Source organism: Myotis myotis, unplaced genomic scaffold, assembly GCF_014108235.1.
Source record: "Myotis myotis isolate mMyoMyo1 unplaced genomic scaffold, mMyoMyo1.p scaffold_m19_p_10, whole genome shotgun sequence".
NCBI lineage: Eukaryota > Metazoa > Chordata > Mammalia > Chiroptera > Vespertilionidae > Myotis > Myotis myotis.
This window is the reverse complement of record NW_023416314.1, coordinates 64,554,551-64,578,057: the sequence shown is the minus strand read 5'-3', so window position 1 is coordinate 64,578,057 and position 23,507 is coordinate 64,554,551. Positions and strand designations below refer to the sequence as shown.

General features: G+C 44.5%; 4 protein-coding genes across 6 annotated transcripts; 2 read left to right on the top strand and 2 right to left on the bottom strand.

The window, feature by feature from the left end:
- Positions 1-1,731: 1,731 nt before the first annotated feature.
- Positions 1,732-5,484, bottom strand: MED19 (mediator complex subunit 19). Its single transcript, XM_036325813.1, has 5 exons — positions 5,170-5,484; positions 2,821-3,077; positions 2,561-2,657; positions 2,134-2,228; positions 1,732-1,935 (listed from the first exon to the last, which is right to left on the bottom strand). The coding sequence occupies exons 1-5, from the start codon at positions 5,474-5,476 to the stop codon at positions 1,867-1,869; spliced, it is 825 nt and encodes a 274-aa protein (XP_036181706.1). The 5' UTR covers positions 5,477-5,484; the 3' UTR covers positions 1,732-1,866.
- TMX2 (thioredoxin related transmembrane protein 2) lies at positions 5,409-12,800 on the top strand. 3 transcript variants are annotated; one of them, XM_036325812.1, is made up of 9 exons: positions 5,409-5,542; positions 5,667-6,001; positions 9,885-9,945; positions 10,194-10,307; positions 10,567-10,643; positions 10,883-10,989; positions 11,167-11,232; positions 11,304-11,454; positions 11,982-12,128. In XM_036325812.1, exons 1-9 carry the CDS (start codon positions 5,494-5,496, stop codon positions 12,126-12,128), a joined length of 1,107 nt encoding a protein of 368 aa, XP_036181705.1. In that variant the 5' UTR covers positions 5,409-5,493. The 3 variants fall into 3 exon arrangements, with proteins under 3 accessions (XP_036181705.1, XP_036181703.1, XP_036181704.1); XM_036325810.1 differs by having other exon boundaries at positions 5,415-5,546; positions 11,982-12,800; XM_036325811.1 differs by having other exon boundaries at positions 5,415-5,546; positions 11,325-11,454.
- A 145-nt stretch (positions 12,801-12,945) lies between these two features.
- Positions 12,946-15,049, top strand: SELENOH (selenoprotein H). The gene is made up of 4 exons (XM_036325814.1): positions 12,946-13,510; positions 13,596-13,741; positions 13,846-13,975; positions 14,825-15,049. Exons 1-3 carry the CDS (start codon positions 13,389-13,391, stop codon positions 13,944-13,946), a joined length of 369 nt encoding a protein of 122 aa, XP_036181707.1. The 5' UTR covers positions 12,946-13,388; the 3' UTR covers positions 13,947-13,975; positions 14,825-15,049.
- Positions 15,050-15,762: 713 nt separating this feature from the next.
- BTBD18 (BTB domain containing 18) lies at positions 15,763-22,443 on the bottom strand. Its single transcript, XM_036325815.1, has 2 exons — positions 22,320-22,443; positions 15,763-17,780 (listed from the first exon to the last, which is right to left on the bottom strand). Exons 1-2 carry the CDS (start codon positions 22,441-22,443, stop codon positions 15,763-15,765), a joined length of 2,142 nt encoding a protein of 713 aa, XP_036181708.1.
- Between the last annotated feature and the right edge of the window lie 1,064 nt (positions 22,444-23,507).

The window sequence follows — 23,507 nt, the reverse complement described above, 5'->3', positions numbered from 1 at the left end:
CTAGGAGAGAAGAATCCAAAAAGCAATATTTTTCATCACATGCCAAAAATGGGATAGAGAGGAGGAGTGGCAGGCCTAAGCCCCTCCAATTGTCCCTTGAGAGGTACCCCTCAGCCCACCTCAGTATGGTGCTGGGTAGAGGAGATACCTGGGTTCTAACCTCTAAACAGGGGAGACCCCAGCCTCTAGATAGAGGCCATTTTATTTTTTATTCTGATTAGCCATTTTAAACCAACAAGGAATAAAAAGAAATCCTGATCTAACCAGCTCCCCCCTGACTTGTGTTATTTTGTCTGGTTAAGGCAGGGTGAATGGTCTCTGGTGGAGAGTCATAAAGAAAGCCTCAGAAGTTTTTCTGGTCCTGACCCATCTTTAGATAGGACTGTAGTGAAAATAACCACTTAAGACAACAGGTCCTGGTGTTTTTTACCCAGTGATTTAATCCCCAAAATTCCTGGGGATGGGAAATCATTTGCAACTACTAAAGTCTGTCATTTTGAAGCTTAGAGAACTCTTTACTTGTGCCACACTTGTTTCTTAATACAGAATTGTCTCTGAAAAGTAAAGTTCATTTTGGATGTAGCCAAAGGGAAGACTGAATGATCAAAATATGAAAGCCCTCTTAAAGGCCAACTGTATATATGGGTGGCAGTTCAATTTGATATCTCCTGTTTTTGTCTTCTGTTTGCAAAAGCAAAAGGCTGTGCCCTAATTTTAATAAGCACCCTTGGACACTTAATCTCAGGAAACTGGCTAGAACCCTTTATTTTCACTGTTTATAACAAGTATATGAACTCTGAAATCCTACTGTAAAATTAGACCTAAATGAAAGAGTGGTTTTCCCTCTACAATCTAGAGGCTGGTAGCAATAGATTTTAACTGTTCTGCCAATTTAACTTCTAGTCTGATTACATTAGGCTGGGTTTTCTCAGATTTTTTTCAGTTATTTGGCCTGCAAAGACCAAAGGGACTTAACTTTACATTTTGTTAGTTTAGGCTGCCTTTTGTTGCTGTCTTAGAAGCTTAGAAATGTTTTCACATCAGCCAAATACTTTGTCTTAACTAAGGAATGAGGCAGTTCCAAAGTTCTTACTACTAGTATAAAGATAAGAGAAGCATTTACCTTTGCTTGCCAGATATTCACTTCAAAAAAATCATGGGCTTGACCAAGAATCAACTTGTTGAAGTACAGTGGTGATTGATTGTAGGTGCTTTTTTGGTTGGCTATTCTGTTTCAACACAAAATTGACCTAGAATACAGTCAAGCCCTAACTGGATCAGCTCTTCAGATGGAGTATGAAGCTCATCCAGGTGTTTGGTTGTCAACACTATGGGCAAGGTGTTATTTGTCTGTGGAAAGGTATTAACAAACTCTTCCTAACTTTTGGACCATGTTCCCCAATTTCATTTTGGTTGGTTCCCTGCCTACTGATAATATAATACAAGGCCCAAATCCCCCCAGATATTAGCATGCTGTGGCTTAAACTCTGACTCTCACAGAAAGGCACTTACCTCTTAATAGGCAGTCATACTTCAGCCAGTTTGATAAATGCAATTTCTTTTTTTTTTTTTAAAGAAAAACCCTAACAAATCAGATAAGGTCCTAAATCAGACAACTGCACAAAAGAGATGAAAAGAAAGCTTCCTTGTGAGAGGAAGAGATGTCCATGAGAAAGTTGGACTGAGCCTTACAAAAGCATGGCCCTTCTCTCTCATAATGCATTCCTCTTATGAGCACAGTAGGACTGCTTCTGATCCAGCCACTGTAGATGCTCCTAAGGCAGTGTCCAAGAGCCAGGAAGGCAGCTTTTGACAGCAGGTTCAGTACAGCAGGAAAAGTCATTCTGGCAGAGTCCAGTTGTCCTGTTAGCGGAGGCTGCTGCTGCTGCTGGCCTGAGAACTGGCAATACCTGGGTGGTCTGGACTGTGTCGGTTCTGGGGAAGACAAAGCAGGAACACAAGAACAACTAGGCAGTAGCCTTGGCATTGACCAGGAGTGGATGGGAAAACAGTGCAACCTGCCCTAAGTTTTCAATGTTGGGTCCAACCTGCAGCCAAGGACTCTAGCTAGTATAGGGAGGGGTGAGACATAAGGGAAACTCACTGGGCTACAGCAACAGGCCCCTATTTTACCTTCTTTTTCTTCTTCTCTTTCTTCTTCCTTTTCCGTTCAGGATCCTCTTCTTTTTTCTTTTTCTTTTTCTTGTGATCTGAATCAGATGGCGTTTCTGTTGGAGACATTAGGTGCCTATCAAATGTAGAGCTCAAAATCCCCTCCTGCTAGAACTCTGCAGATTATAGGAAAACCCAACCCCCTAGTCAAGGGCAACTGCTTTTGTTCAAATGGCCAGAGAGGATATGGAGGCACTGCTAAGGTCCTTGTCCCAAGGTCCTACTTGCCCAGGAGACCCCAGAACATCAACTTCTTTTTTCAGGAGAATTTGGGAGTCCAGGACTCTGTAAGGAACTTTCTTGCTTTTTTTTTTTTTTTTTGTACTGAGGATGGGTGAACCAGATTTAGAACATCCGGTTTCTGGCTTTGAATAGAACTGCTTCTTACCTGGGGGGACAGGATCCTGGGTACGGCTCTGTTTGTGTTTGTGCTTATTCTTTTTCTTGGGAGGCTGAATATGCATCAGACGACATTGCTCTGGCAACTGAAGGAACCAAAGGAAGGTCTGGATGAGTGGAGGGAGCAAAGCCCCTGCTCCCCATTGTTCTGCTCAGTAAGTTAGGAAGGAACAGGCTTGGACAGAAAAACTACCTCCATGCCTTTCAGGCCTCCCCATTTGCCTCCTTCCTCCCCAAGAGGGGACTCACCGGGCCAGTGTGGAGGCGGAATCCAGCCAGCATGGTCCCTGTGATAGGATTAAAAGAGCCACCAAGAATAGGGGGCTTCTCAATGAGGGAGCGGAGGCTGCTGTTATCATGGGACCCTGGCAGATCAATCATTCCGGGTAGGTCAGGCAGGAAGTTACTCAGCTTCTCCTTCACTTTCTTCCCACAGAATTTATTATAGGCATGTTCCAGGTTGTAGTGTGTGATCAGGTTGGTGCTGCCTGTCAGCTCCGTGCTGCCTAGAGAATGCAGGGAGAATAAGATGTTTTTAAGTCAGCCACACAATATTAATGCCTTACATTTATATTATACTTTTCAGTATGTGTTTGTTTAAACCGTAAAAAAAAAAAAAAAAAAAATCAGTGTATTTAAGATATTACCACATTCCATTGATAAGAAAGAGAGCAGCCCTGTCCAAGTAGCTCAGTTGGTTGGAGTGTCGTCCCCATATACCAAGGTTGTGTGTTCAATCTCTGGTCAGGGCACATACATAAAAAAGTGGAACAGCAAATTGGTGTTTCTCCCTCGCCCTCTCTCATCAACAAAAATAAAAACACACACTATTAATGGTAGGAGACACAGTGCCAGAGTACCTCTCCTCAAACTCGGCATTGCCTCTGGCCATTATACTATTCTGATTTTATCCCCTCTTTCTGTTGACTCTCCTCCTTCCAGGTGGTTATGCTCAAGACTCAGGTGAGAAGACACTCTGCCTCTTCTGAGCTTTAATTTAAGAGTCATTCCAACTTTCTGACCGTCAGTTCTATGAAGATGATTTAAAATCTCTCTCCCCAGCCCTGATTCCTCTCCTGAAAACTAATCTTGCACTTCCAATTTCCTTTTAGTCCAGGGGTGGGGAACTTTTTTTCTGCCAAGGGCCATTTAGATATTTATAACATCATTCTTGGGTCATACAAAATTATCACTTAAAGATTAGCCTGCTATATTTGATCAAACATTTAGTTAACTCACCCCTCATGCCTTGTCAGAGCTAGACCAAATGATTTCACGGGCCTTACAATGGCCCACGGGCCGGATGTTCCTCACCTCTGTGACTTAGTCAATTCTGTGTAGATACTATGGCTTTTTATTTGTTGGTTGATTTTAGAGAGAGATATGGGGGGGCGGGGGTGATGAAACAGAGAAAGAGATATTTGTTGTTCCACTTATTTATGTATTCATTGGTTTATTTTTGTATGTTCCCCTACTGAGGATTGAACCTTGGCATATGAAGATAATGTTCTAACCAATTGAGCTACCCAGCCACAATACATGGTACCTCCCACTCTCTAGATGTTTTTAGAAGCAGTACTCATCAGTTAAAAAAAACCAAAACCTTCAATGATTTCCTATAGCCCTCAGGAAAGACCTCAAAATTCCGTTGGCACTCATGGTTAAACACATTTTACTACAACTTAGCTTTGGGACCTAGTCAACCATTAGTCCCCTATGCAAAATTTCTGATCCATCCAAATGGGTCTCCTAATGTCCTGAAAAAAAAAAAAACCAAAAAAAAAAACACCCCTCATAGTGTTTCCTTTTAGGAAAACTAACCTAATTATAGGGAAAGTCTTCCTAATATTGTTCACCAATATAAATTCCTCAAGGTCTAGCTCAAGTGACAACTTATTCTTGCTCTCATTTTGGATAATATTTTGAAAACCACCACGTAGTTCTTAATTGTATGTGAGGCATGACCACCAAATAATGAGATTGGCCTTGACAAGAAATATGGTCACTTTCCTTAAACTACATACTTTGCATCCCTAAGTAAAACAAGCTTCTTAAAAACAAGGACCAGACTTATTAATCTTGTTCCTCTTCTACCTACACACTCAACATTTGCCCAAAACATATATTCAGTATCTGTCAACTGATAGGTAAAGTCAGAATAGGTAAGGTTAGTGGTAGACACCAACCAATAACTAACCAAAGGAAAGTTCTATGCTTCAGCCTCTCTGTGCTTTGGTTTTTTCAACTATAAAATGTAGATAACAATGCCTACCTCAGGGGGCTATTCTATATATTATGTTACACATATAGAACTGCGTTATGAACTTCAAATTACTGTACCAATACCCATTGTTATTTCCCTTAATTCTTGATGTAGCAGAACTTGGGATGAACTAAAAGGCATTTTGGAGCCATGTTCAAAATGACTCTTGATTCCATCTCCTCAAACTAGTTACACGGAGGCCTTTCAATTTAGAGCTCCAGGGTTCTGGCACGAGTTGCCTAGGTTACCTGGCAACTCCACCACCCGGTTAACAATCACGCCCATCACCCCGATTATGACCTGATTGGCTGACTTTGGCCAGGCCTAGCACTCACCTGGCAGTTCCCGCATTAGGTAGAAGGGACCGCAACCAGCTGCTGACTTGTCAGCACCGGGCGGGGCCGTGGCCGCGGTGGGGGGCGGAGCCGTGCCGGGCCCCCCGCCTGGAGGAGGAGGAGGCGGGGGTGGAGGTTTTCCTGGTCCGAAGCCGAGTGCGGTTGGGGGCGGGGGTGGGTCAGCCTGAGCTCCGAACAGCGCCGTGAAATTCTCCATCTTTCCTTCTGCCCCAGCGCTGTCCTGGTGTCTGGCGCTAGTGGTTTTCATTGGACAATCCTTTTCCGGCGTACCGTCCTCTTCCTCCATGAGCCACTGATCATTGGATGCCTCGGGGCCTGCCTACCTCGTTCCGGCAACTACTTCCGTCGCTTTGTGAGTACGTACAGGAAGTACTAGCTAACCTTAGTCCCCGGCCATAGTCGCATATCCAATAAAATGACTGAGATGGAAAAGCGACAGCCAGATTGACCAATAAAGTATCATATACCTTTTTCAGTGCGTACCGTAGCGTCCAATCAGAAATCGACTTTTGCGTCCAGAGGCGGTGCATCCACGACTCGGCCCACTGGACGTCTCAATGGTGGAAGAGGCGGGGCCAGGCCTACCGACACCCGAGAGCGGCCTGCGCCGCCGGCCAAGAAGATGGCGGTCCTGGCACCTTTGATTGCATTGGTGTATTCGGTGCCGCGCCTTTCACGATGGCTGGCCCGACCTTACTACCTTCTTTCAGCCCTGCTCTCTGCTGCCTTCCTACTCGTGAGGAAGCTGCCCCCGCTCTGTCACACTCTCCCCACGCAACGCGAAGACGGCAACCCGTGTGACTTTGACTGGGTGAGCGACCCCCGCCTTAGTCAGGACCCCGCGACCTTGACGGTCCCTTTCTCTGTGGTTGCATCCGAGATTCCGCGCCTGTCGCGGGCTTACCATTAACGTATAGGGCCTGGGCCGTAATCGAGTCTGAACCGCTTGGTGTTTGATGAAGACGGTAAAAACGGCTAGCCTGCACGACAGCCGGACCCCAGCTGTGCGTATGTGCGTGCAGCCACCCTCAGTGCTGCTCACCTGTAAGCCCCTCACGGAGCCTTTGAGATACACAAGTAGTCGTGTTCCCGTTCTACCGGTGGGGAAGTTGATCTCGGCGTGATGAGGCGGCTTGTCCAAGGTCACACGGTTAGGACTTGAAACCATGCTCCTGGCCGTATTACCTGCACACTCTTACCACCCGCTTCTCAATGCACACCATATGCTAGGAACTATGCTGCATGCGGAGGATGCAGAAATGAATACAGTGGTTACACCAGTCGAAAGGAATTGAAAAAACACATCGAAGAGAAATCTCTCCCACGCCTCTTGCTGTTGACTTCCTGAGTAGGGGTGCAGGGAGCACCCAGACAGACCAGCCGAAGCTCTGGGCCCTCTGCTGTATCGCAGCATCTGTTTCTGAGGAAGGAGGGCCATGCTGAGTTTTGATCTTTTTTTTTTTTTAATATATTTTATTGATTTTCTACAGAGAGGAAGGGAGAGGGATAGAGAGTTAAAAACATCGATGATAAAGAAACATAAATCAGCTGCCTCCTGCACGCCCCCTACTGGGGATGTGCCCACAGTCAGGGTACATGCCCTTGACCGGAATCGAACCTGGGACCCTTGAGTCCGCAGGCTGACGCTCTACCCACTGAGCCAAACCGTTAGGGCGAGTTTGATCTTTTTTCCAAATGATGAGTCTTGACCTTTAGCAGAGCCCACTCCCTTACTTTTATCCTCCATCCCTTGTTTACTCTTTATTATTTCCTTTGTCCTTTCCCAGACCGTTCTAGTAATTAGCTTAAGGGTAACCATGCTACTTCAAAAGATCCCATTTTTATCTGATAATCCTATATTACTTTCACCAAAATGGGACTAAAAAATATAACGGATATTACTAAAGATTTTACTAAAGAGGTGGCTTAAAACTCTGGCTTATAGTGTCTTTAACAAAGAACAGTAAAATTGTGGAGAAATGACTAGACACAGAAGTTTTAGGCTTCCAGAGGCAACTAACTATAGGAAGATAAACTAATGGTATATAAAGTCTAGTTTGTTATATAGATTCCTCTGGTGCTCTCTTCAAGCTAATAGGGATTAAGGTTATCTCCCTTGATTAACTTTTGTCCTTCCTGGTAGAGTGGGTTGCAGCGATTCTCAGCGACCATCAGAAAACACATATAGCATATCAGATATTTACATTACGATTCATAACAGTAGATAAATTACAGTTATGAAGTAGCAACGAAAATAATTTTATGGTTGCGGGTCACCACAACATGAGGAACTGTATTAAAAGGTCGCAGCATTAGGAAGGTTGAGAACCACTGGGTTAGAGGGACACCTTTGAAACTTCATGTCTTGCTTTTAGATAAATGGGTTGGGCTTTTTTTAGTATTTAGTTCTCAATTGCCTTTAGGCTCAAAAGAATCCTTCAGCCAAAGTGGCATATTTTGGGCTGTCATATTCTGCTACTATTCAGTATCCTCTCAACTTAGGTGTATGTTTGAAAATGTCCATAATAAAAAAGTTTAAAAACAATGAGCAAACAAGCAGAACAATCAAAAGGGCTCTGCTTCATATAGTTAGTCTGGAAACCAGTCTCATACTGTCTTCAATTTATGGACTTATGGTCATCCCAGGATCATCCAGCCAGCAGATGAAGAAAGAGACCTGGAATGCAAGGACACACCCTTTCTTACTGCCTGTGTGCAACAGGGACACATCTCTTCCACTCACATTCCATTCAGGAGTGCTAGTCACACAGTCCTACCTAGATGTAAGGAGACAGTCTAGCTGCAGTTTGCCCAGAGTATACATAGCTAGTCTTTGCTATAGAGCCAGAATATTTCTGTTAGTCCTATCGTTGTCTCCTGATTGACCACAGTTCCCTTTTTAAATCCATCTTTCCACAATTTTAAGCCTCAATTCTAACCAATTTCTTTTTTTAAAAATCCTCACCCGAGGATATTTTTCCATTGATTTCTAGGGAGAGTGGAAGAGAGATGGAAAGGCAGAGAGAAATATCGATGTGAGAGAAACACATACTTGGTTGCCTCCTGCTTGAGTGTGGCTCTTCCACAAAATACCACGTGCAGGTGCGCACATACAGTGCGATTGAAACTTCGTGGCCCATGCGCAGAAGTCGGTATTTTGTGGAAGAGCCACACTCAAGGGGCCAAAGAGCCGCATGTGGCCCGCGAGCCGCAGTTTGCCGACCACTGGGCTAACCCAATTTCATTTGGGAAAACTTCCTCATTTCTTTCTTTTTTTTTTTAATATATATTTTTTTTTATTGATTTTTTTACAGAGAGGAAGGGAGAGGGATAGAGAGTTAGAAACATCGATCAGCTGCCTCCTGCATGCCCCCTACTGGGGATGTGCCCGAAACCAAGGTACATGCCCTTGACCAGAGTCGAACCTGGGACCCTTGAGTCCGCAGGCCGACGCTCTATCCACTGAGCCAAATGGGTTAGGTCAACTCTTCCTCATTTCTGCTCAGGTATATGTAGTAAGACCTTACTATCTATCATCTTCCCTAACTTCCACTTTACATAGCCATTTCTAAATCCAGTAAGTTACTTTTTGTTGGAAATTGAGGCTAAAAACCTAAGTCTCTGACTCCCAGCTGTAAATCACAGTTGATTGGTTCTGTCTGACATTGATTTGCCCCCTGCATTATAAACAGAAAGGTAAACAGAAAGGTATGAAAGGCCTCAGACCATCTAATTTATAGTTGCCCTCCTCTCATGCTCTGTTTCACATGGTCATTGTTATTCTTCACTGCAGTTATTACTCTTTCAAATTACTTATTTCTTTGTCATGTTTATTGTCTTTCTCACTTTGCTCACTTGGCGCTTACATTCTAGAACAGTGATGGCGAACCTTTTGAGCTCGGCGTGTCAGCATTTTGAAAAACCCTAACTTAACTCTGGTGCCGTGTCACAGATAGAAATTTTTTGATATTTGCAACCATAGTAAAACAAAGATTTATATTTTTGATATTTATTTTACATATTTAGATTCCATTTAACAAAGAAAAATCAACCAAAAAAATGAGTTCGCGTGTCACCTCTGACACGCGTGTCATAGATTCACCATCACTGTTCTAGAATGTGAGAAAGAACCATAAGCCAAGGATACTGAAAAGGGCCTTGGGAGCTCTGAAATGCCTCCTTCAGCTTTCAGGTTATATTAAAGGTGCATGATTATTACTGTGAATATTAGATGAAGAGGAATAATTTAACTTAAGCAAAACCAAATAAAGTAAATAACCTTATATTGTATGAATGTAATATTAGAAGAAAGTCTTCCCGGAAAAGTTTCGTTTTCCCAGAATCACAGAATTGGTTGTAATTTCTCACAGTTTTATTCCATGTTATACTTTATACAACTGTTTTATATCCATTATCATTTAATCTTTATAAAAGCATTTTGAGATAGACGTTGTTCAGTGGTGGAAACCAAAGCTCAGCAGTTGATATGCTGAAAGGCACCAGCCAGTTTGTGGCAGGGTTAGAACTTGAACCTAGATCCTCTGACTGGTGTTTTTCCCACTATGCCTTAGCGTAGTTATTTATTGTTATCATTCCCTTTTTGGATCTCTGTTGGGTTTTGTTCTATATTGGCGCCTTTACCCACCAATATTATCTCTGCTGATGGCATTCCTGCCACTCTGATTTTGTTGCAGAGAGAAATAGAGATCCTGATGTTTCTCAGTGCCATCGTGATGATGAAGAACCGCAGGTCCAGTAAGTCTAGCCTGTTTCTCTGTCTCCCAAGGGTAGGCCCAAAGCCCTTCGGAGGTGTTTTCATTCATGTTATGAGAGAGGCATTACTTACTGTACCAGTCCCTCATTCCATGCCAACACTGAATTTGATCTTGGACTTTTATCCCCCTCCCCCACTCTCCCATTTCAAAGTATTCCAGGAAGAGGGACAAAGAATGGGATATAGGAGCTTGCTGCCTAGCCTGACCCGTGACATCTTTGTGTTTCAGTCACTGTGGAGCAACATATAGGCAACATCTTCATGTTCAGTAAAGTGGCCAATGCAATTCTTTTCTTCCGCCTGGATATTCGCATGGGCCTGCTTTACATCACACTCTGCATAGGTAAGGAGACTACAAGACTTGGTTGGAACCAAATCCAAACCAGTTTCTCCATAGTCTTCTTCCATACCTGTTCCTAATTATGTATGTAGCTCAGACGGTATGAATCTAGAGACTTTAAGAGGAAGGGAATGTGTCAGTGGTCTATATATGTCCACAAAGTGTGTTGTTTGGTGCTTGAAGTCTTTGATTTGGTTTGAAAGTAAATCCTTGCCCAAGGCCTTATTTGTTTCCTTCAACATATTGTTTTTTCTGTGTTTAGTGTTCCTGATGACATGCAAGCCTCCGCTGTACATGGGCCCTGAGTACATCAAGTACTTCAACGATAAAACCATTGATGTGAGTGATCATCCTCCCTCCCATTTCTTGGGTCTGTTGTGGGTAAATTTGTAGTTGTGCACCCTACTCACTAGGAGGAGCAACTGTGCTTCAGAATGGAAGTCAAGGATACTTGGTTCATCATGGGAGCTACGGGAGGCAGAGAGGGGAAGCCCTGATGAGGAATTAAGACGCTAAGGTCTGAACCTTTCCAGGAGCCTGTGTGATCCAGCTCACTGTTTCTTCCCTGTGTGTGGCAGGAAGAGCTGGAGCGGGACAAGAGGGTCACTTGGATTGTGGAGTTCTTTGCCAATTGGTCTAATGACTGCCAATCATTTGCTCCAATCTACGCTGACCTCTCCCTCAAGTGAGTGGTGCAAAGGGAGGGATGATGGGAATTGAGAGGCTGTACCTTCCCTCTCATTGTTTTTTGGCCTTAATTTTTGTACATTGCAACCAAGGCATCTCCTCCAATAGCTGTACTTCAACTTCCCTTGATCCATTCTTTCTTCTTACACTATGTTAAATAATATATCCTTCTCAGGTACAACTGTACAGGGCTAAATTTTGGGAAGGTGGACGTTGGACGCTACACTGATGTTAGTAAACGGTATGTGAGGGCCTGGGTAGAAGGTGTAAACAGGGAATCACTTCGAGCTATGTATACACATGCATTTACAGAGTACTTTCTGGGTCCTGTAGGTACAAAGTGAGCACATCCCCCCTCACCAAGCAGCTTCCTACCCTGATCCTGTTCCAAGGTGGCAAGGAAGTCATGCGGCGGCCACAGATTGATAAGAAAGGACGAGCTGTCTCTTGGACTTTCTCTGAGGTACAGGAAAGAGCGGGCAAGTGGTTTGAAGAAGCATATGGGACAGTAGGTGGTCTTTGAAACCCAACCTGGGTTTGATTCCTAGCTCTACCACTTACCCACAATGTGGACTAGTTATTAGACCTCATTCATGAATTCACTCAGCAAATTTATATTATGCTTCTCCTGCTAGTACTGGGAAATTATTAGTTAAGATTCAGTCTTAAAGGACCTGTATCTATAGTCTGTAGACCCTAGGTTCCTTAGCTGTAAATTGGAGACAGTAATACCTGGCTCATGGGGTTGTTTTGCAGATTACATTATTATGTAGCTATAATTCTTGGCACAGTGATTGGCATATAATAGGTGCTTAAGTATTAGCTCAGCTGCGCGACCTAAAAGTATTGACTTTTAGGTTCCCATAAGAGATTTAGATTAGAGTAAATTTCTGTGCTTTGCTTCCTCTTTTCCTAACTGTGCCTAAATACTTATTTCCCAGATTCTGAACTCTCCCCCGCAACCCTGACCTCTGCATCTCTTTTGTGCAGGAGAATGTGATTCGAGAATTCAGCTTGAATGAACTGTATCAGCGGTCCAAGAAGCAGTGGAAGACTGGGGATAATATTCCCGAGGAGCAGTCTGTGGCCCCAACCCCCACAGCAGTGCCAAATGGGGAAAGCAAGAAGGACAAATAGGTTTCCTGCCTCTTAGTGCTTCCTTCTGGTCAATCCTAGGCACCTTTGAAGCCCCGCCCCTTCTGTAACCACAGCCTTGCCTGAGTGAGGCTTCGCCTTTTATTTATGTTTTCCCTGTTTGGCTGTGCCTGGGTGGTGCAGGGTGCTGCTTCTGATTTTAAAGAGGCATCCAGGGAATTGACAGGCACACTCCAGGAACCACGCCTGGGGCCAACTATTTCACTGGAGGAAGGGAGAGATCTCATGTAATGGAAGAGGAAATGCTTTCCCTCCAAGCTTGGAGTGCTGCCCTCCACTCACACATCTCCACCATGTTGTTTTTCAGTATTCCTTACTGGACTTACAGACTGCTTACAGTAGGTTAATCCCTAACAAAATGCCGGGGTACAGAGTCTGCACTAAAAATTTTCCCCCAAGGACCCTTACTTTAGGCCCCCTGGCTTGATCTTTGGCCTTCATTAAAAATAAACCTAGTTTTGTTACTCATCCCCAAGGACAAACCTTTAACCACAATATGGAGGTTGGGAGGAAAGGGAATAGAAGTTTGAGACCTTCCTTTGTGGGGTCAGCCCGGAAGAGAGCCCTAGGGCTGGATTGGGGTTTCCTCTTACCTTCCAACCTATTGTCCCACACCCAGTTGATGGTTTTCCATAATAAAGACACTGGGATTTCCTTTTGTTTGCGCCTCTGTGTATTAAAAACCAGGCAACTGCAAATGAATTGCTTAATTTCTAAGTAACTTCAAAGGCCATTCTCTTTAGTTTCACCAAATGCCAGTTATTGGTACCCAGGATTGGGGAGCGCTGGGGAAGAACAGTTTCCTTAAATCCAGAGTTTGGGTCGCATCCCTTTAAATTGTAGTCTTTGCTTGGGATAGGTCCCAGAGAAGCGGTTTTAATTGCGGGGTGGTGGCGGGGGTCGAGTTCATTATGACTATTTAGCCGATCGTGCGGTTAAAGAAAAACCTGAAACCAGGATTGATTTTAGAGCTACCCAGTCCCTGTCCCTGCTGTGCCTCATGAACTCACTAAGCAGATTTATATTAGGCGCAGGTGGTTAGGTCTGGTGCTCCCCCTACCCAGCGCGCAGAGTGGCTGTGCCCGGAGGTCCCGCCCCCGACCACGTGGGCCACGCTTTCCGCTGCTTGCGGGGGGTTTTGTTCTGGGAGCGGAGTGGCCTGCGGTTTGGAGCTCGCAGAGGGGTCCTCCGCTGCTCCGTGGCCGCGTCTCCACCCTGTTCCCGGGCCGGCTTCCAGGCACCATGGCTTCCCGCGGGAGGAAGCGGAAGGCCGAGGCGGCGGTGGTCGCGGCAGCTGAGAAGCAGGAGAAGCTGGCTGGCGGCCAGAAGGAGGTGGAGGAGGCGACGGTCGTTATCGAGCATTGGTGAGGCGCCCGGGGAGTCCCGGAGGGGGGCGGGAAGGGCGTCGCGCACCCGGAGCCCTGGTCTCTGACCCTCCCCGTCTCCTAGCACGAGTTGACGCGTGTACGGGCGCAACGCCGCGGCCCTGAGCCAGGCGCTGCGCCTGGAGGCCCCGGAGCTCCCGGTGAAGGTGAACCCTGCCAAGCCCCGGAGGGGCAGCTTCGAGGTGACGCTGCTGCGCCCGGACGGCAGCAGTGAGTGGGGACCCGGGGCTGGGAGGAGGGCATGGTTCGGAGGGGGCAGGGCTGGGCTCATGGCGGCGGGGATAGTAACGTCGCCTCCGCCGGTCCTTCCCCAGGTGCGGAGCTCTGGACTGGGATTAAGAAGGGGCCCCCACGCAAACTCAAGTTCCCTGAGCCGCAAGAAGTCGTGGAGAAGCTGAAGAAGTACCTTCCGTAGGAGGCTTGGGCTGGAATCCTCATGCTGAGGTTGGAAATGGGGGCGGCGGTCTAGGGAGGGATTGGGTTGATCTCGGCGTGGATATTTATTTTCGAAGCAACTGTTACCCCGCATTTCACAGAGGAGCTACATTTTTTTTCATAACGCTTCAACTGTTAGTATTTCCTCTATTGGGAATACCTCTTTCCCTTTTTATTGGTGGGAAAAACTGCAACCAGCAAAATTTTTTTTTTTTTACTGTTTTCTATCTAGTGTGCCCTTTACTAATTCCAGGTTTTATTTCATAATCTAAGTTCTAAGACTTGCCTCAAAGGCAATTGTAAATGATTTATAGAAATGCAATTTATGTCCTTTGAAGGTGCAGTTAAGTATTGTCCTGAGGGTATGGGCTGGTTTTGTAAAAAATTTCATTTTCCACACCCCTGGTGGTGTATTGAATCTTTGAAGTGGATTGTAAATCCTACCAGTACCCTCATTTATGAGTTCAACAAAATCACTGACACGTGTTTATTTGTATGGGTTGTGATTCCCCCTTTTATTGGCAAAAATTTTTGTGTAACTTCATGCATACTTACCCCAACCCTCTTGTTTTTTGTTCCTAGTAGGGTCTTTCTATTAATAGTCCCATATGGCAACACTTCATTACTGTACTCTTAGTCACTTAAATTTGTCCTTGTCTTCATATCTAGTGGTTCATACCGTGCTTTCACATGTCATAGGTATGTGCCTCATAACCTTGATATGTTGAGATGTGGGAGGAGGATGCAATCCTTGAGCTCTCCTGAGTCTTTGGGTTCAAGGATAGAGGAACACGCCTTCCTCAGGCTATATGATTGCCTAGATCTCTTTTCTAACATTTTTTTCTTTCATTTTCACAGCTTTCTGTTCCTGGTGGTGATGGAACATTTATGACGGGACATGGCCAAACTACAGTTATGTGCCTGAAGCTATAGTTTCTTCCCCTGCAGAATTGATGGTTCAGTTGTGAGGCAACACTCTAGTAAGGCATTGAAAAGTTCTTGGATTTGGTTTAATAAAAGTTGAAATAAAGTTCTTGGCTAATAAAATTAAAATTATATGGTAAAGGATGAAAGCCAACCTTATGGGATTGGTCCCCTTTGTATTTTTCATAGCCTAAAGTCACCAGTTAACTTGAAACTCCTAGGGTGTCTGATAGACCCTGTGAAATATTTGTAAAAACTTTGGGGGAAAATAACTTTTTTTTAAAGCTACTATCTTGGAAGTGATGACCTGACCATCCAGTGGCTTGGAACTGGTAATTTCTTGGTCTTCCTGGCCCCTGCAGAGATTTTGGCTAGACTTTCCAAACTGGGAATAAAGAAGCCCCACATATAAGGTGCTGGACAATGTCCTCTCACTCCCATACACTTTTGTGTTCCACTCCAGCACCGCTTCACACCTTCTGGAACATTTTCTCTGACAGAACTACTGCAGAGGATGTACTTAATTTTTCCTGAATTCTCTGTATGTCATAACCTGGAAGACCTGGCCTTGGCTGTTACCTATGAACCACTAGAGTTGGAGACCTCATAGTTTATTATTCTACTTATTTGTAACTGGGAAGTAGATTAAAAGGAACGAAGAAGGTTCAAGTTCATAATTTTCTACCCATGGTACTAAATTTCTGCCCAGCTCCCAAAACCTGGGGAGGGGAAAGCATGGCCTAAGGAGAAAAAGGGGAATGCCTGCCTCTCGTGCTGAGAGGGCAGACATGTGCTAGCTTCTCTGCCAATACCACTTTTGATAGCCAACATTTCCCATCCTCCCAGTGCCCCTAAACTGCCTTCCCTATCCACTAGGTTAGTATATCTACCTCTGTTTCTGACTCTGAGGAAGGGTCTGGCCATATGGAGGGAATACTGGTAGGTACTAGGTTCCCCTCTGCTATCCAGTCTACCACATCAATCTCTTCCTCTTCAGAGCTGGCAGAAGGTAGGTCTAACAGCTCAGAGTTGCTAAGTACCTCCTTGCCTGGTTCTGGGGCAGGGTATAACACCTCTTCCATAGTTACGGATACTTCCAGCCCTGTCTCTACCCAGTTAGAACAGGGAGGTAAGAGGTCCCCATAGGACCTTTGGGGAAGGTCAAGGGAGTCAATGTGAAGAAGTTTGTCCCCTTGACCATCCAGTGGCATGGAACTGGTAATTTCTTGGTCTTGATTCCAAGAGTGTCCTACAGAAAGGATCTCCCCTTCACTAATCTTAGAGGGCATGACAAGGGGGCTAAAGGGTTCAATTGGCTCTTTGTTCTCACCCACAGGTTCCTTTTCTAATCCAGTTAGCTCTCTGGGCCAGAGTTCCATGCCTGGTAAATACCATCCTTCCCCTTCGATCCAATTCTTCCCTGTTTCTGTCAAGTGATAACTAGGGGTCCTGCAGCCCTCAGCTTCAGGACTCTCCAGAGATACTGTAGGTGGCTCAATGTCTGGGCCACATAGCATGAAGTCCAGGATCTCCTCCAGCTCACTGGTGGCAGCAACACTTGTGATTCGGTACTCCTCAGCTTCACAGGGCTGTTCTAGCAGGGCTGTGTCAAATGCATATGGCTCTGTGCAGTCAATATCGAATCCAGGTTCCTTCCCTACCAGCTCTGGACTGGATCCAAACTCAGACTTCACTACTGGGTGGTCTGGGGAGCGACTAGCAGAGAGCAGAATGTCTTGTAGCTTACAGGACACAGGGGAATCCTGACACAGGTCTATTCTAGTAGATGACATTTCCTGCTGGTTAACTGAGGATGGCTGAATTCCTGGAGGCTCTTCTGAGTCTCCAGGTTCTGGGACATGAGGGCTATCTTTAGAGGTTTTGAGGGGAGGTTCTTGTACCACTTCCCAGCAGGTCCCATTAACAGTCTTCCTAAGCTTCACTCTCCCAACCTGCCCCTCTTCTGCAGAGTCTAAGTTAGGTGCCCTGACTTCAGGGCTCCATTTCTTACTCCCACCCATTTTTCCAAGACCAGATGGGCTTGAGGTGCTTTGTAGAGGACTAGCTCTCCCTGGTGTGTGCTTGTCCTCTAGCACTTCTTTCTTTATACTCCTTTGTCGCCAAAGACGCCGGCCAGGGGTTGCTGGCACTGAGCTGGATCCACTTAAAATGCTGGAAGGCTTGGATGTACAGACATCAGGTGATGGCTTTGAACGACTCAGCCTGATCTTTCTGGGCAATAGTCGCTTATCCACAGAGGGGTACAAGCTGGGTGGGGAAAGCTCTGTAGGACCAAGGGCAGGGTCAATCTTATTTTCTTTAGATCCCTGACTGTGGCTTGATGGCGAAGAGCTTTCTTCTTCCGGAACTGGGCAGGCTCTGGCCTTCCTCTTGAGCAGAAGAGTGCCAGATAAGTCCCCTGCATTCTGTCGGTTGCTCTTGTCCTGGGGCCCTTCATCCTTCCCTGACAACTTCAATCTCACTGCCCCAAGAGGACAAGGAGTCTGGGTAACAGGCAGTGGAGTAGGGCAGTGGCTGGATGCCACCACCCTGGCAGAGATTGGTGCAGCACTTGGAGGTTGTAAGCACTCCCGGTTCAGTCTTCGGCCCTGAGGGGCCTTTACTAACTTCCCACCTTCTAGCTGAAGGGATTCTAGCTCAGATATGCAGAGCTGACGAGCAGCAGAAAGCACATCTTGGGCTTCTTCCAGAGATACTTCCATTTCTGAGGTATACAGGAAGTCCACCAGTTTCCTAAGTGTTGTGATCTTCAGGCCCCCCAGCTCCAGCACCACCTTACAACCCTGAGCTGGCCTCTCCTGCTCCAGGCGCTTTGTGAAGAAGGGGCTGCAGGCAGACAGGATACAGCAATGGGCTGGGACTACCTCACCTGGGGGGAAACCCAAACACTTGGTTATCTCACGCAGGCTGGCATGTTCATGAGCTAAGCACAGATACTACTACTGAAATGTGTTGCCCCTTCTCTCAGTTTCCCTCCATGGAAGTTCAAGGTGCTTTCCTGGAACCTTGAGCTATTACTTAGGTTAACTAAAAATCTAGTTTGGACATTACTTTTTTCAAAAAGCCTTCCCCCTTTCTACCCCATGTGTGGGTTTGGTGCTCCTGAACACAGAGATGTATTCTGCAGCTATCATAGATAGCACTTAGCAATCTGTATTGTCCACCTTCACAATGTAAGGACCAGCTGTCTTACTGCAGTATACCTAATGCTTGACAGAGTAGGAGATCAAGTACTTGCTGAATAAATTTTTGTGACTCACACAAATGTAGAAAAATTATAGAAGCTGCTTGTGGTCTAATAGAAAGGGCATGACCTTTGGATATGTACACTCAGAGCTCAATTCTCTCCTGAGCTCTACTGCCTAATAGGCAGTGGTCTGTCCTGAGCCACCTTCTCACTTTATGGGCACTTCCTGGGCAATCTCAGTCTCCAGTGGCTTCAAATACCAAAGGCTTGCCAATGACACCACCAAAACTGTTTATTTCAAAATAAAGTATCACATTCACCCAGTTGTTCAAACCTGAGCACTAGACGTTACCTTTCATTCTTCCTTTTCCCCTACCTACTGTATTTAATCAGTTTTTTTAAGATATATTTTTATTGATTTCAGAGAGGAAGGGAAGAGATAGAAACATCAATGATGAGAATCATTGATCGGCTGCTTCCTGCACACCCCTTACTGAGGATCAAGCCCGCAACCCGGGCATGTGCCCTTGATCGGAATCGAACCTGGACCCTTCAATTCCACAGGTCAATTCTCTATCCACGGAGCCACACCAACTACAGCTAAGCATTTTTTTTAAATATATTTTTTATTGATTTTTTTACAGAGAGGAAAGGAGAGAGATAGTTAGAAACATCGATGAGAGAGAGACATCGATCAGCTGCCTCCTGTACATCTCCCACTAGGGATGTGCCCGCAACCCAGGCACATGCCCTTGACTGGAATCGAACCCGGGACCTCAGTCTGCAGGCCGACGCTCTACCCACTGAGCCAAACCGGCCTCGGCAGCATTAATTTTTTTTAAAGCAAATTGTTTTTGAGTCATTATATGCCAAGTATTATTCTAAGGGTTTTACCAGTATTCATTTAATCTTCACCAGACCCCTATGAAGTAGCTTTGTTATTACAGATGAGTAAATTTTGGCATAGTTAAATAATTTGCCCACAATTATATGGTTAGTAAGTAGCAAAAAAAAGATTTGTACTGGGGGGTGGGGAGTGGGGCTGATTACAGAATCTATACTCTTAACTGCAGGAAGTTTTAAAAATTCTTTTTAATAGCTCAAAAGCCAGAAATTTCTCTCTACTCATCTTAGTTCAGGCCACTATCCCCTCTCTTCTGGATTACAAAACAGTCTCCTATCTGGGCCCATGAGTAATCCAATAATTCTTACACAGCTTGAGTGCTGTTTCTAAAAGGTATCTGATCATGACCTTAAAACCAATAAATGCAGCCCTGGCCGGTTTGGCTCAGTGGATAGAGCGTCAGCCTGCGGACTGAAGGGCCCCCGGGTTTGATTCCAGTCAAGGGCATGTACCTTGGTTGCAGGCACATCCCCAGCGGGGGGTGTGCAGGAGGCAGCTGATCAATGTTTCTAACTCTATCCCTCTCCCTCTCCCTTCCTCTCTGTGAAAAATCAATAAAATATATTACAAAACAAAACAAACAAACAAAAAAACACCTATAAATGCAATTCCCAAAGTTCTGAGGACAAGACCTACTTCCTTTGTATAACACTTCAGACCTCACATGGCTGCTGCTAATTTCTCTAGTAATATTTCTGGTCACTTCCTGTAGTCTGCACTCTAGCTATAAGGAGCCACTCACAAATCACTGGTCACATCTCTAATTCTCTGTATATTCTGTTCTTTTTGCCTGGGGAAAACCTTTCCTCACTTCCTCCTACTTCTGTTTGTCCGTCAGACCTCACTATAGAGGGTTACTTCTAAGAGAATCTCCCTATTCCCCATTCCCCAAACTCCTCAAACCTGTAAAGGATGCTTCTATATCAGCCAATAGTTACCCCAATATGTTATCAAACTACACACTTACCCTAACTCACTCCCATGGGAACACCTGTCCCGCCGGCCTCTACCCAAAACACTGGTTATTTGAGTGTCTCCCTTTATATGATTTCCTTTCAAGGAAGGACTTTTATCTTTACATATACTGTATGCCCATGCCAGTATAATGCACTAGCATACAATAGGAAACAGATACTTTTTTATTCTGAATTAAGGAATGAATCCCAACTCTGCACTTATTAAGAGAACAAACAGGCAAGTCACTTAATTCTCTGGGCCTCAATTCATTCACCTTATATATAACATTATTTATTTCACAAGGCTGTTATAAGAGACATACACTGTAGAATATATACTGTGTAAACTGTAGAGTGCTGTACAATATTGGTTGTCAAAATCCTTTTTTATAAATGAAACTGAGCTCCAGAGAAATGAAGTTACTTGCCCATTTGTCACTTAGTTACTAAGTAAAAAGCTAGAATGTAAACTGACTCCTAGTATTAGGCCTTTCCCAGGCTCAACCTCATGCTGATTTAACATTTCAAATGTAAAGGGAAGAGGTGGAAATAAGGTATATATACAGGGGTGACCAAAAGCTGGTTTACAATTGTGAGTATGCCACACACAGCTTAGTTTTGTATCATTTATTAGAGTCCTGATGCATGGATTTGTGCATGGGGGGGAAAAAGGGGGACCCTCAGCCTGGCCTGCGCCCTTTTGCAATCCGGGACCCCTCAGGGGATGTAGCAGTGTGCCAAGTGGCAGGCGGCCAGGAAGGAGCCCGAGCCAGGGCTGGGCACCGCTCACGCTCATCCTGGCCTGCTGTACCTGCTGTACCTGCTTGCTGATCAGTAGCACTGCCTCTGAGTCGGGAGAGGCTCCTGCCACTACAGCTGCTCTCACCAGCTGTGAGCCTGGTTTCTGGCTGAGTGGTGCTCTCCCTGTGGGAGCACACTGACCACCAAGGGGGCAGCTCCTGCATTTCTTCCTGGTGATCAGTGCGTGTCGTAGCAACTGGTCAACCGGTCAGTCCAGTCGTTTGGTCATAACAGTCGTTTAGGCTTTTATACATATATATATATACATATATATATATATTCTTGTGTTATATATTTTTCTATATGAACAACTGTAAACCTACTTTTGTCTACCTCTGTATTTTAGGTCAAACAACAAAACCAACAATTTGAAGATAAGAATAAAAAAAAGCAACAGGTTGGCAAGAAAAAGGGAAAATATGTAATAGTATCATCTAATATATTAAAAGCACTTTTGTAAGTGCTTTACATGTTAACTAAATATTCACAACCATCCCATTATATTATTCAAGTTTTATAGAATTTCTACACTTAAAGAAACTTTACAATTAATTATTTTTTGGTTAATCCTCACCTGAGGGTATTCTTCCATTGATCTTTCAGAGAGAGTGGAAGGGAAGGAAAGACAGACAGAAACACATTGATTGGTTGCCTCCTGCATGTGGGCCAGGGAGGAGCCTGCAACCGAGGTACATGCCCTTGACCAGAATTGAACCTGGGACCCTTTGATCTGCAGGCTGATGCTCTATCCACTCAAACTGGCTAGGGCTAATTTCATTTTTTTCAGAGAAAAATGTCTCATTTTCACTCTTGCAAATATAACTGTCCTAGAAAACAAACAGCTCTTTACCAAATAGCTTACAGTGCTCAAAGGCAAGAACACTTTTTTCCCCCTGGTTTTGTCCTCCTCTCCCTGGTTCTAAAGTCTTTTTTATCTTATTCTATGGTGAGTTTTCAATTGAGTCCCCTCTACAGTAAGTTCTCAATGTCATTGACAGGTTTTTAGAAACTGCAACTTGAAGAGAAATGACTATAAAGAAACTAATTTTACCGTAGGCTAATGATGTAAACAAGAGTTAAGTTTCTAAGCATATTTCTGGTCACAAAAATGTCACCAAGCTATTAAATAAGGAACAACCAAAACACAGTATTAAACATTGTAATAAATGTGAGGTATATGTACAGTTAACAACGATTAATAAAAGCAAGTCAGATAATTATTTTCCAACCTGCTTATTCTACTTTAGGGTTGTAGGTGGCCAAAGCCTATAAGGCAGCTCAAGGCAGGAACCAACCCTGGACAAACACCCTTCCCTTATAGGGTACACTCACAAACATACTCTTATACCCACTCAGACTGGGACAACTCAGACATGCTAATTCACCTAACAGACACATCTTTGGGATGTGGAAGGAAACTAGTACCTGGGCATTGGGAGAAAGTGCAAAATCCACACCCACAGTGGCCCTATCTAGGAATCAATATTATTTTCCTCATTAATGTAATAAAGCAACATTGAACAAAACAATGTTATTTGAGGACCTGCTGCAGTCTCTTACCTTCTGCCTGCAGAAGGACATCACAGAATACCCCATTCTGTTGCTGGTGATACAGCTGTAGAAAAGCCAACCGGAGGAACCTGGAATTTCTGTATATGATTTTGGGACTGGCAGGAGAACACATGTTGGTCTATTAATAAAACTAGGTTTTCACAGATGAGATTCCTGTGGATGAAAGAACATACATTTCAGAACTATGTTTATACCTTTTTCTGTCTTTGAAATGGCAGGAAAATTTGAAAGTTGAGGATCCATAATTGTGCCAAGCTATTTCAAGAAAGACTATCATAGTTGTTTCATGAGGGAGATACAAGATAAGTCTCAATTTGAATCTCTGGTAAATAACCTAACTTCTTTGAGTCTCACTTTTCTCATCTATGAAATGGAAATGATAACAGTAGTTACCTCTTAGGGTTGTTTTAAAGATTAAATGAGTCAATGCAGGTAAAATAGCTTAGTACTGTGAGTGCCTGGCACATAACTATCACCCGCAAAATGGTAGCTTTTATCCTTGAACTTTCCTCATTCACAGTACCTATAGTTCTGACTACTCATATTCTTCCTGAGCACCACACTCCAGAGTTACATGGGTATAATCCTCAATTTAACATTTAAGAAATAATATGAATATAAAATTCTCTAGTTTAAGTGTATACATCTTTTTTTCTGAGCTCATTCTACCACACTAACCAGCAGAGGGTGCACTGTAAAGAAAAGCTGCTGGAGTTGGGAACGTCGGGCACAGAAATTAGGACATTACCTAATGGTTCAGATGTTCTTGACTAAAGCGAGCTGGATTCCATTTGGCAAAGAATCTGGTCTTCAGGTTTGTCGTTTGTCAGTCCGGTTGATTACCTGGCTAACAATGGACAAGGATAATTAAGCATTCTACCCCAACCAAAACAAACTGGATACTCTGACTTCAGGCTAACTACATTTCCAGCGTTTTGCGCTGAACCCCTTACACTTACTGCACAGCTGGTGTTCCTCTCCTGGCATGCAGTTTTCTGTCAGGTGGCACTGATGATCCGAAGAGTTAAACTATCAGGAAAGAAAGAAGTGAAAAAGTAAATTAAAAAAGGGTAGGTTCAATACCGACCCAGCCGGAGATGCGGATGGAGGAGGCTGGCAGCTGTTGCAAGGGCCCACACTGAGGCCCTGGGGAAGCTTCCCAACCCGCCAGCTCCC